This window comes from Merops nubicus, unplaced genomic scaffold, assembly GCF_000691845.1.
Source record: "Merops nubicus isolate BGI_N331 unplaced genomic scaffold, ASM69184v1 scaffold672, whole genome shotgun sequence".
Lineage (NCBI taxonomy): Eukaryota > Metazoa > Chordata > Aves > Coraciiformes > Meropidae > Merops > Merops nubicus.
In genome coordinates, this window is record NW_008593987.1 from 28,907 (window position 1) to 44,028 (window position 15,122).

Sequence of the window (15,122 nt, forward strand, 5' to 3'; positions counted from 1 at the left end):
CTAAATGTGGGCCAGACTCTAAACTGCAGAATCACAACAAAGCACATGGAATAGGTACCTTATTTTTGCACTAAGTTACTAACCAAAGGAGACAGAACAAACATTTGCACTGTCAAAGGCCCAGCAGGCCAGATGGAGGATGGAGAGAATGCTTCCAGAATTTCCTTTTTTTTTTTTTTTTGGTTCTGTTTCTGCATTGAACAGGAGAATATAATATCTAGAGAAATGTTTGGTTTATAGTACAAATATTTATTGCAGCACTAGAGCAGCTTTGCATACTTGGGCTTTCTGATGGTGATTTTACAAACAGCATAAGCAGAAGCTATAATCAGCATCATGCCCTCTGACATGTGAAAAATAATGTTCAAATAAGTCACATAGATAAATCCTAAAAATTAAGGGCTATACAATGTCCCCACACATTGTACAGCTTTCCCTCCAACCTCAACCAAAAAAAATCCACTGCCAATCAGGCTTCAAAGCCAAGCCTGAACTTGCCATCCGAGTCCCTGCAAGCATGCATATGGAGGGACCTGGAAGAGCAGCTGGCTGTGTTTGGTGAGGCAGTTAGGTCCATATGGTGGGAGTCAGTCCAGGGATTTGATTCCCATCTGACTGATTTAAAAGGATTGGGGATCAGGCATGAAAAGGAAGATTCAGCCAGGGAACAGTTCTTTAGGAGATTTCTCTCCTGAGAAGGGACCAAATGTTCCTGATTCGTTATTTAAAGGGAAGCAACGTGTTTGCTTTCACTGATGTTAAATCAGCCAGTTTCCCCACTTCTTTTTTCTGATCTGAAACAAGGCATACTGGAGTTTTCAACTTGAGTTGTTTTGGCTTTTATTAACCCATGGCAGGAGATACAACAGACTGGTAGTGCATGGATCACACAGAGAACTGTAATTTGGCATTCTCCGGGGAGTTTTAAATACTCCAGTCTTCTCCAGTCTCGATGCATTTATGTTGGCACTTTTATGACTTATAAACTATGGATTTGCCTTTGAGGCAACCTACTTTCCTTGCCTACTGAATGGAGATATTAATGTGCATTGTGATATAAATTTTACAGTGTGTATTTATGTTCATTTTGAGAAAATTCTTAAAAGCAGCTATGGCGGCTTTTGCATTCAATTTTATTAGATTCAAGTGTGATTACAAATTATTTGTATCATTTATATGACCTAGTAGCTGCTATTCTATAAATATGCAGATCTAAAACATACAAATATTAGAAGGATATCATTTATTTGGATATACTATTTCTGTTAGCTAACTTGATTTCAAAATTAATCATGGTTATAAAATTGTGGAGGGGGAATAGGGATATTAAAGAAAATAATTTATGTATTTTGAATAATTTCTTATAAAACAAGGTGGCTTATATCTCCCTTTGAAACAGAAGTGAGTAATGACTTTAGAACTTAGAATATGGGAACATTTTTTTTCCAAAACGTAGTCTTCCAAAATCTGTTAAACAGGATTGCACAGTACCAGAAGATGCAATAGATTGGAAGGTAGCCAGTACTACAGCTGAATACATACAACTAATGAACAATCTGCAAATATCAGATTGAAAAAATGAAATCAGAATGTTTAGCAAATAAAAGCATTGATGAAACTGCAAGTCTGACATCTGCTGGTCAATGAGTTTGTGCTAGTCCGAACTACTCGGAGATTAGTTATTTTTAATACTATTACAATACTGTAATGTTTCTGAATATTTTTGTGTATAAGTGCATGTAATAATCATGTGAGGAGATATCAGAACTTTTGTTGGCATAATCACGGCAAAATCTGTGGAAATAACATTTACGGGTTTTTTTCTGTCACGTGGTAGCAGGATTACTACAGACCCACCATTAGTTTTTTAAAAAAATTAAGTTACTGATCCTCAGTCATTCCCTTTGGTCATTATTCCTAACATCCGTTTCTGCTTAAAAATAACTTGTGAGAAAATGCAGTTTCTGTTGCGCTGTTTCACCATTGGGCATCTAAATAGCCTCAGTTCTAATGGGGCTGCGCGACCAACAGTTTTATTTTTACTTTAGTAAATACTGCTTTTTGGAAAAACAAGCTGTCTTGCAGTAGCTCAGGACTGCATAGAATATATTCTTAGAAGGAATATCTTCATGAAATAGTCACACTATTAACAACATAAATGTAAGAAATCAGTGTATTTAAATACAATATTATTTCAAATGGAAGCAAAGCTATGATTAGAACATATTCATTTTTTTGTAGGTAAAAAAATCAAGTTAAAAATGTTAAAGTTTCAGGAGAGGAAAAGAGAGGGGGAAATATTAAAAGGAAAGCAAGAGTTTGTAATATTTAGAAATTGTATTAAAAATCATATTTTGTCTGATTTTTTTTCTTTAGGTTTATTGTTTCATTATGAAATCAGTTTGTGATACCAAAATGTTATGCTTAACATTCTTTCAATGGGCAAGATTCTACTATGAACTTTTTGTCACTCAATTCTGATGAATAAGGAGAGATGGGGTTTTTCCTAGTCTACTTATGTCTTGTATGTAACATCTGTCTTGTTTGGCAATGTCTGGCTCATCTCTTCACTGTATACTAAAGTCTATGTGCAGCTTGCAGTCTAAGAGTATGCCTTTGCTGGAGGAAAGTCTTAGCTACATTAGAAATATTTAGGAAAGATAAATGTGAATCAAAAGCATCAAATAGATATTTAAAACTATATTTTCAAATTTAGGATACATAATTGAGGATATCTCATTTATTATAAATGTTGCTGTTGTAAGTTTGTTTTTTTTTTTAAATAAATATTCTTGCCCTTAATGCCTCCACAGAGTTTTTCTAAAATAAAACGAAATTTCTGTTTAGAATTTTTGTCAACCATTTGCTTGTGCTCCAGGATTTGAGGTGTGTGCTAAAGGCAACAAGATTAATGCAACAGTGCAATTGACATTTGAGGGACTGAAAACAGTGACAATATCAAAAGAAATCTTACATGGAAGTGTTACATAGTCTGGACACAACTTTGGAGTACATCCTCTGTGGGCGTACACCAGGTGTGCTCAAACACACAAACACTGTGAGCAATCTGAATGGGAGCAATCTTGCCTATTTATGTACTTAAACAGCAAAAAGTTAATGGGTCCTTCACAGAATACGAAGCATTTTTCCTCTCTTTCCTACTTGATCAGAAAAAGCTTTGTCTTTCTGCTTAGATTTTCCTCCTCTAGTTCGTGAATGACAACAGAAGACTTACAGACTTGACAGCCATATATGCCTCAATCAAACAAATTTTTTTTATTGGATAAAGTTCAAATAGAAATCATGTACCAGTGATTTTACTTTTACAAAATCAGTGTACAAATTCTGATAAAGAACTGCTGTCTAAATAATCTGCTATACTCTTTTAACTCTGCAGTTTGTTAGCTAATATTTAATACCCCATGTTCTAAAATCCTTCAGAAGCAACTTATGTATATATAAGCCTCTTTCCTACAGAGTTCTGTGAAGTTGAATGACTGAACTATTTTTAAGTTTTAACTAACTTTTAAAGACTATATGCATTTATTTAAGGACCACAAATGGAATTCATAATGTGCAGCAAGGTTTTCTTGGAGATGAAAGAAGGCCTTATTGCTAACAAAGGGCTGGAAATGAGAAGAATGTTCCATGCGCCACTAATGAGGATGTTTTATGTGTATAAAGATTGATCTATTAGTAATCTATAATAGCAAAGTCTATACTGAAGATCATCTTCAGTCATACAGAAAATGTGGAAGCTGACTCCATTCTAAAAAATGAACTAATAGCTGTCATTGATCAAACCAAAGGTCCACCTGGCAATGAATCCTGTTTCCCACAACAGTTTGGCAGTGGCAGAAGCCAAAGCAAGTAGAGACCAGAGTAAGCCATGGGTTCTATTGTGAATAGGTTCAAGAACTCTGTCCTATACCATGTAACACTATGTATTCCACTAACGTCCTTTTTTTATAAGCATATTTTTTCTTAAAACAAGCCCAAACAAAATTAGGCTATTGTTTTCTTTTTTCTAAATCAACTGTATTTTCTTTTTGTTACCACAAAACTCAGAAGAGACATTTCTTTCCTTTGAAACTCTTCTCTGAAGCAAATAATTAAATAAATTCCCACTTTCCCTGAGAGTCCATTTTCACTAATTTTATTCTCAAGAAAAATAAAAAGAGAGAGAATGTCTGATAGTTTATTGTAAAAATGCTTACTATCTCAAGTACATGAAGCTTTATAGGACTAAATATTAATAAAGCTTTATTTTAAAAACTTATTTCTGGGTTTCAACATTAGTTTTTAAATACCAAGTGCTCTTGATGTTGTTAGTTTGTAAAAATTAAACCAATAAGTTTGTTTATATTTTCCCATTTAAGCTGCGTGAAATGTTAAATGAAAATTGCATAAAGTGGAGAAAATAAACTGGATATTTGAAATTACTCAGTGTTAAATGACATGAAAAAAGTGACTAAGGACACTTGCTTTTGTAAGTATTGTTAGACAGACATTAGTGGGTTCTATTGCAGAAAGACTTTACACAACTTGTTTTAAAAGTTTTTAAAAGTTGTTTAATTACTGTTTCCCAATTTAATGCATAAGTAGATGTTTGTATTGTTTATATATTCAGACTTCTTAAGACTGGTGACAAGTCTGTGCACCTGCTTGAGCCAGCTCAGGCCCGGATGCTCATTGATCTCACTGATCCTTATGGATGTAGCAGCTTAGGACCATGATCATTTGGCCTCTGAACTCTTCGGCCTACACAGTCAACAGATCTCCTGGTCTTTTTGCACTCATTATCTTATACTCTTGCAGCAGAGACTGCTGCTACAGCTTCTGCATGATTTTCCTCTCTACTGATCTGTTGTTGTTGTAGTTTGTGTCGTCAGCCGTTTCTTTCTTTTCACCTGTTTTTTCTCCTTGTGTTCATTCTGGCTCACACACACGTGTCTCATAGCTGTGTAGTGGGAAAATAGAGTAGGGAGATAAGTCATCCATGTATTGAGTGTGCATAAATCTTTGGAGCTAAAACCTTGTTCTAACCTGTACTGAACAAACACTACTGCTGGTTTTTGGTTTGCTTTGCATTCTTGTAAGTTTGGGTGGAATTGCCAAAAAACACATTTTTGACACAAAAGCCCAAATCAGATTCAAAGTTCCTACACTAAAACTAAGAGCTACCTGAGTTTTTCATGTTAAAAAGCTCTGAAAATTTTATTGCCTAGCCTTGCAAAACAATGGGGTTTGCACTACTCTTTCATGGGAATGGCTAATCTGTTTGACAGGCATCTTTTTCCACCCACCCTGTACCTCCGCCCTGCTTGCGAGACGTCAGGCCTGAGTATATGCTTATTACAAAACATTTCAACCCAAAGAGTTACAGTCTGGTAAAGTTATGTATGTTTTATAATTGGGACTACAGATCAGTCTTACTGATCTCATTTTCTGAGAAATCAGTAGAGATTGTAAACTGGATGAGATGCAGAGCCAAATCCCTAATGCTGCTTAATTTACATATTTGCAGGTTTGTGTTTTAACTTTTTTCTTTTTTTAATAGAGTAACTACATGGTATTCATGGCAGAATTGTTCTGGTGGTTTGAAGTGGTGAAGCCATCATTTGTACAACCTCGTGTTGTTGTGCATCCCCAAGGTAATGTATATTGAGGATCAATTTTAATATCCACGTTTTTAATGTGTGTGTACAGATTGCCATTGTGTTCACAAATACAGTGAATATTTTAGTTAACGGGATTTGGCAGTGTATAACCCCTGTAAAGAAGGAGCAAACTACTCTTTCCACATGTTAATCTTCATCTCATCTCATAAATCATAATTAGGCTTTGTAGTCTAGTACCAAAACCTCATAATAAATTGTTGTGGTATAATTATTTGCAAATTTTCCTGACCTAAACAAGCCTAGAATCCGTTTAAGCTTCTGTAGAGATTACAACCATAATGAGGAGCCAAGAACAGAATTTAGACTGAAGAGTTTGTATTGCTGAGAAGATGATACCAAGAGAAAGGAACATAAATCTAGGGAAAATGGACAGACAGATAATTGTAAAATGGCATATTGTACCTTGGTGCAAAGGCACAGTCTTCCATCAGTAAATGCTCAAATTTAAAAATCCACCTCCCAGATCCCAGGTAGATCTTGAGATCTGTTAACAAGTACAGAGCCATGGTATCTTGAACATGCTGTAGTGCTGTGATTGTCTCTGCAAGAGCTAAAAGATTTTCATTGTATGGCCTTTATACCTTTTTTTCATTTATATGCTTTATAGCACATACAAATCTGACTTAAATCTTTTAAATGTTGCTGACTAATTTAAGGTGTGACCAAAATACTGTTTTCTACCTAAAAAGTCAAAGGGTATATGGAAAAGATTTTTATCAGAAAAGCTTGTTCTGTAAGAAGAATTCTTTATTTTTGCTACAAAGGTAGCTTGCTTTTAATTTTGTGGCTCTTTTCCAGTTTGTTTTTTGTTTGTTTTTTATTTTAATTCCCTTGCCTTCTACTACATTTTTGTCATCCTTCATTCCCTAAATTAGTGCAAATAAGGAAACTCTGGAGGAGTTAAAGCTGCAATGATGTGGGCTTTAATCTAAATAATGGAATCAATGAAAATTCTTCAAATCTTTTTAAATTGTTCAAATTATTTCAGACAGCTTTTCTACTATGGATTTTAACTGAATACTAAACTGTAATAACTTGATCTTTGTTCTTCCTGGCAGCTGAACCTGCAAAAGATGCAGCTTCTGCTCAGAGCTTGAACGCTAACAGAAGAAACTATGTGGATGGTCCATCCGGTTCTGACTTTGTAGCCAGGTAATGTCAGGGAATCATCAATATTGTCTCATAGTCTTCCCCGTTCTATTCAAAACCAAACATTTTTTTATTCAGTTTTGTTGCCTTTTTGCAGTGCTCGAGGATAGAGTTACTAGATATCATCTGTAGAATTTTGTGGACAATCCCACAGTTCAGGTGTGTGTTTCCTGTGTGCAGTTTCCCTCACTGCAACGTGTTCATGTTTGTACAGTTCAGCTTTGTCACCTGGACAGCATGCTGTTTGTTGTCTTTGTTGTCCAAAACAGCCCTTACCATTCTGCAGAGAAGTGTCATATAGGCTCCTTGTCCAATTCATGTGAGGCTACTGACCAAGTCTGCTTTGACAGAGCTATTTTTCCAGAATTCACAGCAAAGTTTCCAAAAATGGTAAAGAAAGGAAACTAAGAAAACAGATGAAAAACCACTGAGTGATGGTTTTAGTTTGGTCTGGTTATGTTACTTAAGTACCATGAATGTCAAATAGGTAAAAACAAATGCTTATGCTATGATGAACATCCTAGGTCTTGTGAGCATAAGGAGTAGAAAGCTACCTACTTTATTAAATATGTTTTGCATTAGTTGTGCTGTTTGTAAGTATGTGTGAAATATTTAGTATTACTGTTAGAGATTTGGAAGCAATATAACATTGTATTTCCCTTGTATTCTCTAGCTGATGATATATTTGATTCATTTCTCAGGAAACATCTTATCGCTCTCTACAACTACCTGAAAGGAGGTTGTAGCGAGGTGGGGGTCAGTCTCTTCTCCCAAGTAACAAGTGATAGGACAAGAGGAAATTACTTCAGGTTGCACTAGGGGAGGCATAGGTTGGATATTAGGAAAAATTTCTTCACTGAAAGGGTTGTCAAGGATTGGAACAGGCTGCCCACTGCAGTGGTGGAATCACCATCCCTGGGGGGATTTAAAAGACACGTAGATGTGGTGCTGAGGTACCCTGGTTCAGTGGTGGACTTGGCAGTGCTGGATTAATGGTTGGACTCAATGATCTTAAAGGTCTTTTCCAACATAAACAATTCTGTGATAGGCAGAAATTGCACGTTAGGCCTTTTGTTTTGACAGGATAGAGAAAACCTCCCAGTGATCTGATTTGTGGGTGAGAGCTAGCATTGCATTATATTTATAATTTGGGGGCTAAGTTTTATTGGTTGTGTCTGAACATGACACAGAGGATAACAATAAAATTAGGATTTTAATTGGATATTTAGCAAATTTTTGGTTGTCAACGTAGCTAATTCTGTTCAGCCTTTTCCAGGTTTTGGATGGAGATTTGGGCAGGGAGGTGGTGGTGGTTTTGCTTTTTCTGCAGGGTGCTCTTTAGTATTGAGGAATCTGTGCTGGCTTGAATTAGGGAATATTATTTTTTACTATCAGCAAATGCTGTGATTCCAAATCTGTCTTTCCTGTGTGCATCTGAAGTGTTTCCCTTGTAGACAATGAGTTACTTTAGTGTAACTGGTCATATAAGCCAGGAAAACAAGACATAGTAGTTTTGAATGTATCTTTTGGAGCAGGGGTTTGCAAGGTCATTTGCATTATGCAGAGGCACTGCAAACAGTCCAACAAAGGGCTTTTAACTGTGACTGTCCTGGAGAACAAAGAAAGGTTTGCAGTAAAAATTACTGTTTGTGTGTGGCTTCCAACCTGATGTCCCTGTTTTACAGCCCTTCATGAACAAAAGTGGTACTATCTTTACCATTTAGTAAACCAGATTAAACTAAAGAAACAGAAGCCTTCTGTGCTGTACTTATTCATGTGCTCTAGTGATCACTGTGAAGATATTTTCTTTACAGAAAGTTCGTAGATGAATCCTGGACAACACCACAAGAGAATTCAATCTTTAGCCTGTATATACAGGAAAAAAAAAAAATTAAAAAAAAAATACCACCAACACAGCTGAAGCTATTAACCATGCATTTATCCCTGCTCTGACAGGTTCTGTCAGTTACATAGTATCTTTTTCACCTAAATAAATCCAGCTTTTCTCTAAATGTGTAGGTTTTGTCTTTGCAGATGATTTTGGCCTCTAAACTGAAGAGGGCTGACTGGAAATTTTACAATAAGCTTCTGAATTCAATTAACGAACATTTACAAAAGCCTTTAACTTTCTTACTGCCATTGACATTCCAAATTTAACTGTCAAGTCTGTAAGCTGCCACCAACATGCTTTGTAATGCTGCTCACATTTCCTGAGACATGTTCAGAGATACAGTAAAAAATCATTTTGAACCCTTCATGAGTAGTGGATTTGGTATAGTACTAGCTCATCACAACACTGGTTTAGTGTCTTTATAAGTGATGATTATGGTTTTATGTTGGAGTACCATGAGAGCAATCCATGAGTAATAGAGATCTATCTTTCCTCACAAACCAATTTACTTCATCCAACTTGATGATACTTCCCTGCATTGTAGGACAGAGGAGCTGTCTTAGATGGTAGGGATCTGACACACAGGCTGCAGGTTCCCTGGCAGAACAGACCTGACTGCAGGATGTCATTCCTGGCCCTCTTCCTTGGCGTGACTGCACATTCCTGCCCCCTTTAGTGTTCGTCATTTCAGTGCATAAAGACAGAAAAAAAAAAAATAACCCTGTTGGAAAAAGTGACCATTCTTCTGTTGGTTTAGCTTGTTGAAATGACTCAGAGGATTGGATGAAGAGCCAGATCCAGCACAGAGGAAGGAGTGGGACTGTGTCAGCAAGCAGTTGCCATGGAACCAGAGTCATGGTGTCAAAACTGGTGTTTTCTTGAGGGGAAAATGAAGTGTATAGCTTTTCTTTGTGGTAGCAAGTTTTCACAGGCTGTTGGATGAAATTTTTAAAGCATGCTTTTCTTTTAGGATAATTTAATATTGTATTGTGTGATTTTTAAATTTTCACAGAAATCTCAAATGCCATTTAAAATAGATATGCCGTGTAGCCAGTGTGTAGTGTTATTAACATTTTTTAAAAATGAGGAATTTATGAGAACCTGTTTTGAATAATTTAATATATACTTATGGAAGATGCTTTTGTAGATTTTAAAAGAACAGTATTTTTCTTAAATTGACAAGAATGCCCTTCCCACAAATATTATTTAGAAACATGTCTACATCATAGCACATATAAACTATAAAAGCACTAAAGTGTCTTGAAAATTGCTGATTGGTAAAAGGGAGGTTAGGCGTGTGAGCTTCAGTGAACAAAATTCAAAACATGAAAGGACTTAACATGTTTTTGAAGTCTGGATTTAGTTGTATTTCCAAATGTATGTGTCTTTGTTCTTATCCTGAAGAACCACCTAGATCAAAACACTGAATTATGGTAATACTATTCTGGATTAACACAGTCTGCTACAGACCTTCTCTATGAACCAAAAAAGTAGCTCTTGTAAGTGGAAACAGAGGAGATCTTTGTGATCACTCTTCTGGTAGCAAACATGTTTTTTATATTTATAAAGTAATGCCCATGACAACATCTTCTTTAACCACTTCCAGTTCCTGTTGCAGTCCAGACACACAGTAAAAGTGAAGGTTGCAGACTAAGCAACTGAAAAGAGAAACTCCTTAAAAGTGTGTTGTATTAGCTGCAGTCACTCACTTTTGAGGCCAGTAGGAACTGCCTCATTTTTTTAATGTTTGTGTTTGGGGTTTTTTGCTAAAATCAAACCTAAAAGTGAGAACCTTATAACCATAACATTTACATGAAATAAATCAGGAGACGAGTATATTAACAAAACTAATGCTGCTCTGTGGCCTTCTGTGTAGGAGAAATACCTCTCTAACTTTTTGGTGTATCTGCATTGGATCCAGTTAAGGTGAATAACGGTATTCTCTCTTTAGTTAATTTATTAGTGTTTCAAGAGGAGAATTAAACATCACTTTCTCCCCTGTCACAAAATACGAATCTGGTTTTGTGTCAGCCCAGAACATGGACTCTGGTTGTCCTTTTGTAATGTGGCTTTTGAGATACTACTTCTAAGTTAATGTCTCTTACTTTATAGATTGGAAAGTCCAACATATGCACCATCTCACCAACTGCACACACCCCAGCAGCCTTATTCTTCTGTCCCAGGTAACAATTTACAAATGGGTGAAAAAGACAATGGGACAAGATGTCATCATAGTAAATTGCTATCTCATTTATATTTATACAAACATTATTTATGCAGGAATTACTGGGAGCACTTTAGAAGAAAGGCTAATGAATGAATTCTGATATTTATAAAATGTACAAATGGGAAGTTTGTGTTTGTACCTCTTATGTGTATTTTTTAAAAAAATTTCCTTGTTTTGATTATGTGGAATATGATTTAAAACAAGTATTAGTAGTATATTTTAGTAGTATTTGTAGTGTATTTTACTCAACAGTAAAATCTTTGGGGGATAAGGGGTATAATATATATTCAGGATGGAACTGACTCAGTTGCTTTACTTGTATTCTCAATATAAACCCACTTTTTTTCCATTGGAGTGTTCTAAGCAGTAAAGCAAACTAATTTGTTAAAGCAGCAGAAGGTGATGTTAAAATCATTTTTCATAGCAGTTACCTTACCTTGGGTTCTATTTTACTTTAATTTAGGAGTCATCAGAAGGTCCACATCAATGTCTTATGTAGATGGGTATGTAGGCACATGGCCCAAAGAAAAAAGGTAAGTAGTCTTACCAGACAAGTTGATTAAAAAGTGATTATTTATTGGTGGTAAATAGTAATGAGTGTTCCATTGTAGTTTGTGTTTGCAGAATCCTGTAATAAGAATTCTTGTAAACAGCTTGCAAAAATATAAAAACTATCATGAATTAAGAACTCAGTAATAGGAAGACAAACATCAGAAATAATCTATTTTCTACACTGAAATGGGGTATATTTGAATTGTTGGCATTAAGTAAGTTCACATTTAATCAGCTGAAAGTGGCAAGATTAACAGGGCTAATGAGTTCACTAGTATTTAAACTTGTATTATTTTGTGCATAGTGAGAACAATCCAGCTGAATGTTTTGTTTTTCACTTAGACCAGTCATAAACTCTTAATCTGTAGGATGTAAACTAGAATTAAAATGGTGAGAGTTAATAATGGTAGGTTATTCAGTAAGTGTAAATTGTCTCTTTTCACACCTTCCTTCTGATCTACTGTGGCAATTCCTATATTCCTAAAATGCCCAGAATTTATCCCAAAGTAGTAAAAGGCATTGGCTATCTCTGAAGAAGACGTTGTTACGTTCTATTTTGTTGTGCATCTTTAATTTATTATATCTATGTAGTCAGTGGATATTTTAAATGTATGTATATTTATATTTTTATTACATTATTATATTCTGTTTGAGGTTAGGCAAAATACAGTACATTTAACAGTGCCTTTACTGCAATCTTAAAAGAATTTTAAAACTGAATGTGAATATTTCATTATTATTTATCATGAGTTTCTCAGTTATTTCCTTTGTAATCTGTTAGGTCATCATTACATGGAGTTTCATTTGACATTTCTTTTGACAAAGAAAAAAGCATTCCAGTACCTAACCCAAGCAGAGGAATTACTAGATCTGTGAGCAATGAAGGCCTTACATTAAACACCAACCGCATGCCAAAACATATTAGAAAAAATCTGTCCTTCAAACCAGTAAATGGAGAAGAAGACGACCAAGATATTGAAGAGGAAAAGGACACGATAGCTCATAGAGACACAAAGGCCAATCAGTCTCTTAACACAAATCAAAAAAATGCCAGTGAGAGCAGACAATACAGGTTTCCAAATGGAGCTCTGCAAAACAGGTCTGTTCTGGATGATTTGGGCAATCAGATTGAGACACCAAGCATTGAAGAGGCTTTGCAAATCATTCACGACACTGAAAAATCTCCCAGAGTTATTCAAACGGACCAAATTGCAAATGGGTTCTTTCTTCACAGTCAGGAAATGAGCATCTTGAATTCAAACATAAAACCAAATCAGTCCACTCCTGATATAATTACAGACACAAAAGGTGCTCTCAGTCCTGTGACTGACAATACAGAAGTAGATACTGGAATACATGTACCTTCAGAAGATATTCCAGAGACGATGGATGAGGATTCTTCTTTGAGAGATTATACTGTAAGCATGGACTCTGACATGGAAGAACCATCTAAATTTCTCCAGGATTATGACATGCAAGCTAGCAATCACAGGGATCAATTAAGTCCCTGTCCCAGCTCAGTAAGTACTAAATCACAGGCAGGCAGCAGTGCTTCTTCAAGTTCAGGGGTTAAAATGACTAGCTTTGCAGAGCAGAAGTTCAGGAAATTGAATCACACAGATAGCAGAAGCAGTGGAAGCAGTTCTCAGAAAACCACACCAGAGGGATCTGAGCTGAACATCCCTCATGTGGTTGCTTGGACTCATATTCCAGAGGAGGCACCTGTTCCTCAAGGAAGAGACACTACACAGTTGCTGGCTTCTGAAATGGTACATCTTAGGATGAAGCTAGAGGAAAAGAGGCGAGCCATCGAAGCACAGAAGAAGAAAGTTGAAGCTGCGTTCACAAAGCAGCGGCAGAAAATGGGAAGAACAGCATTTCTTAATGTTGTGAAAAAGAAAGGTGATGTAGTGTCACCTCTCCGAGAAGAAGCAGCAGGAGCTGAAGATGAGAAGGTATTCACTGACAGCAATCGGTTGAAAGAAAAAGAAACTCAAAAATCAGATGAACAAGCTAGTAAGACTTCAGAATTAACAAAAGAAAGCTCTGAAAATTCTCACAGTAAATGGTTAAAATCTCCGGCTACAGCATCTATGGATACTGAAAAGCAATGGAATTTAGCAAGCCCCTCAGAAGAAAATTTTAATGAAGGAGATATCTTAGAGTATACAAAATCTATTGAAAAACTGAACTCTTCCCTACACTTTCTACAACAGGAAATGCAACGTCTATCCCTTCAACAGGAGATGTTGATGCAGATGAGAGAGCAACAGGCTTGGGTTATTTCTCCTCCTCAGCCTTCTCCTCAGAAGCAGATTCGGGATTTTAAGCCTTCATCAAGGCAAATGGGAACTCCATCTCCTGCTGCACCTTTCTCACAGGAATCGCCTCGCTCTACACATCAGTCTCCACAGTCTTCCAACAGGAAACACACATCTTTTCACATTAAAATGCAGAGGACTCCTAGGCCAAGTGAGCTGAAAATAACACCTCTAAATCGTACCTTGACCGCCCCACGGTCTGTGGATAGTCTTCCCCGTTTGAGGAGATTTTCTCCAAGTCAGGTTCCTATTCAAACTAGATCGTTTGTTTGCTTTGGAGATGATGGTGAACCTACAAGTGAATCTCAATTAAAGGGAAATCTTTTGAAGGAAGTCAAGCCTACAGAAGAGATAGCAAAAGAAGAAGGACCAAAATTGTTGAAACAGTGTGAACAAAAGTTGGAGGAAAAGGAGATTAAGCCTATTGAATCTAATGTTTCTGAAGTATTATCTCAGCCTATCACAGAAACTGTCTGTCTCACCCCAAATGAAGATAAGCTAAGCCAACCAATTTTACCAACACCAGCTCCCAAAACAGCTAACTTAATTGAAGTCTCTCTGTCAGATTTGAAGCCACCAGAAAAAAATGAAGTGTCTGTTGAGAAATATGAAGGTGAGAGTGATAGAGAACAGTTTGAGGATGACCAGAAAGTGTGCTGTGGATTCTTTTTTAAGGTAAGAGAACTAGTGGGGGTGTATGTTGTATATTAAGCTCCCTTTGAAAGGGAACTTCGTAATTCAGATATGGATTTCAGTGATGACTTTTGACTGAAGTCAAAGCAGATGGTTCTGCAACTCTGAATGTACAAGCATATCTTTCAGACTTGATTAATCTGGCAGTGATATTCTACCACGCTGCAGTTCTGAGCATGCCAGAGTATCCCATTCCACTGATAGTTGTGGAAGAGTGGTTGAAGATTTTGGAAAGGAACATACATGCTGAACATAGATTTATTTTTAACATAAGCTTTGGTGACCTTAATTAAATATGGTCAGATCTAGCTCTCACTTCTCCTTTCCACCCCCAAATTTAATTAAAAGGTTTTGTAAAGCTTACTGGCCTGAATTTTTTAAAATGTTGAATATCTGTGAGTTGCCCTTTGGAAAGTGTTTTTCCGTCTCTTAGCTGGCTAAGGAAGTGTAGCCTTTTATGACTCCCTTTTGAAGCTGTTATTTGGGAGCACTCTCTGTTGTCTTATTAAAGAGTTACATTCAGACAAGCTTTTAACTGTAATGGACAAGAGTTGGTCTAGACACTGAAAACCATCGAGATTTTGAATTAGCATCTTGCAAAAACCCAA

The 15,122-nt window shown here is 36.3% G+C and overlaps 1 protein-coding gene across 1 annotated transcript in view; it reads left to right on the plus strand.

Moving 5' to 3' along the window:
* Nucleotides 1–15,122, plus strand: part of CAMSAP2 (calmodulin regulated spectrin-associated protein family, member 2) — a gene marked incomplete at its 5' end in the record, with an annotated part of 43,045 nt that overhangs the window by 19,732 nt on the left and 8,191 nt on the right. The window contains 5 exons of the mRNA XM_008935571.1: nt 5,561–5,654; nt 6,740–6,833; nt 10,834–10,904; nt 11,412–11,481; nt 12,282–14,496. Of these exons, the coding sequence (XP_008933819.1) occupies nt 5,561–5,654; nt 6,740–6,833; nt 10,834–10,904; nt 11,412–11,481; nt 12,282–14,496 (2,544 nt within the window). The remainder of the gene's footprint in view (nt 1–5,560; nt 5,655–6,739; nt 6,834–10,833; nt 10,905–11,411; nt 11,482–12,281; nt 14,497–15,122) is intronic.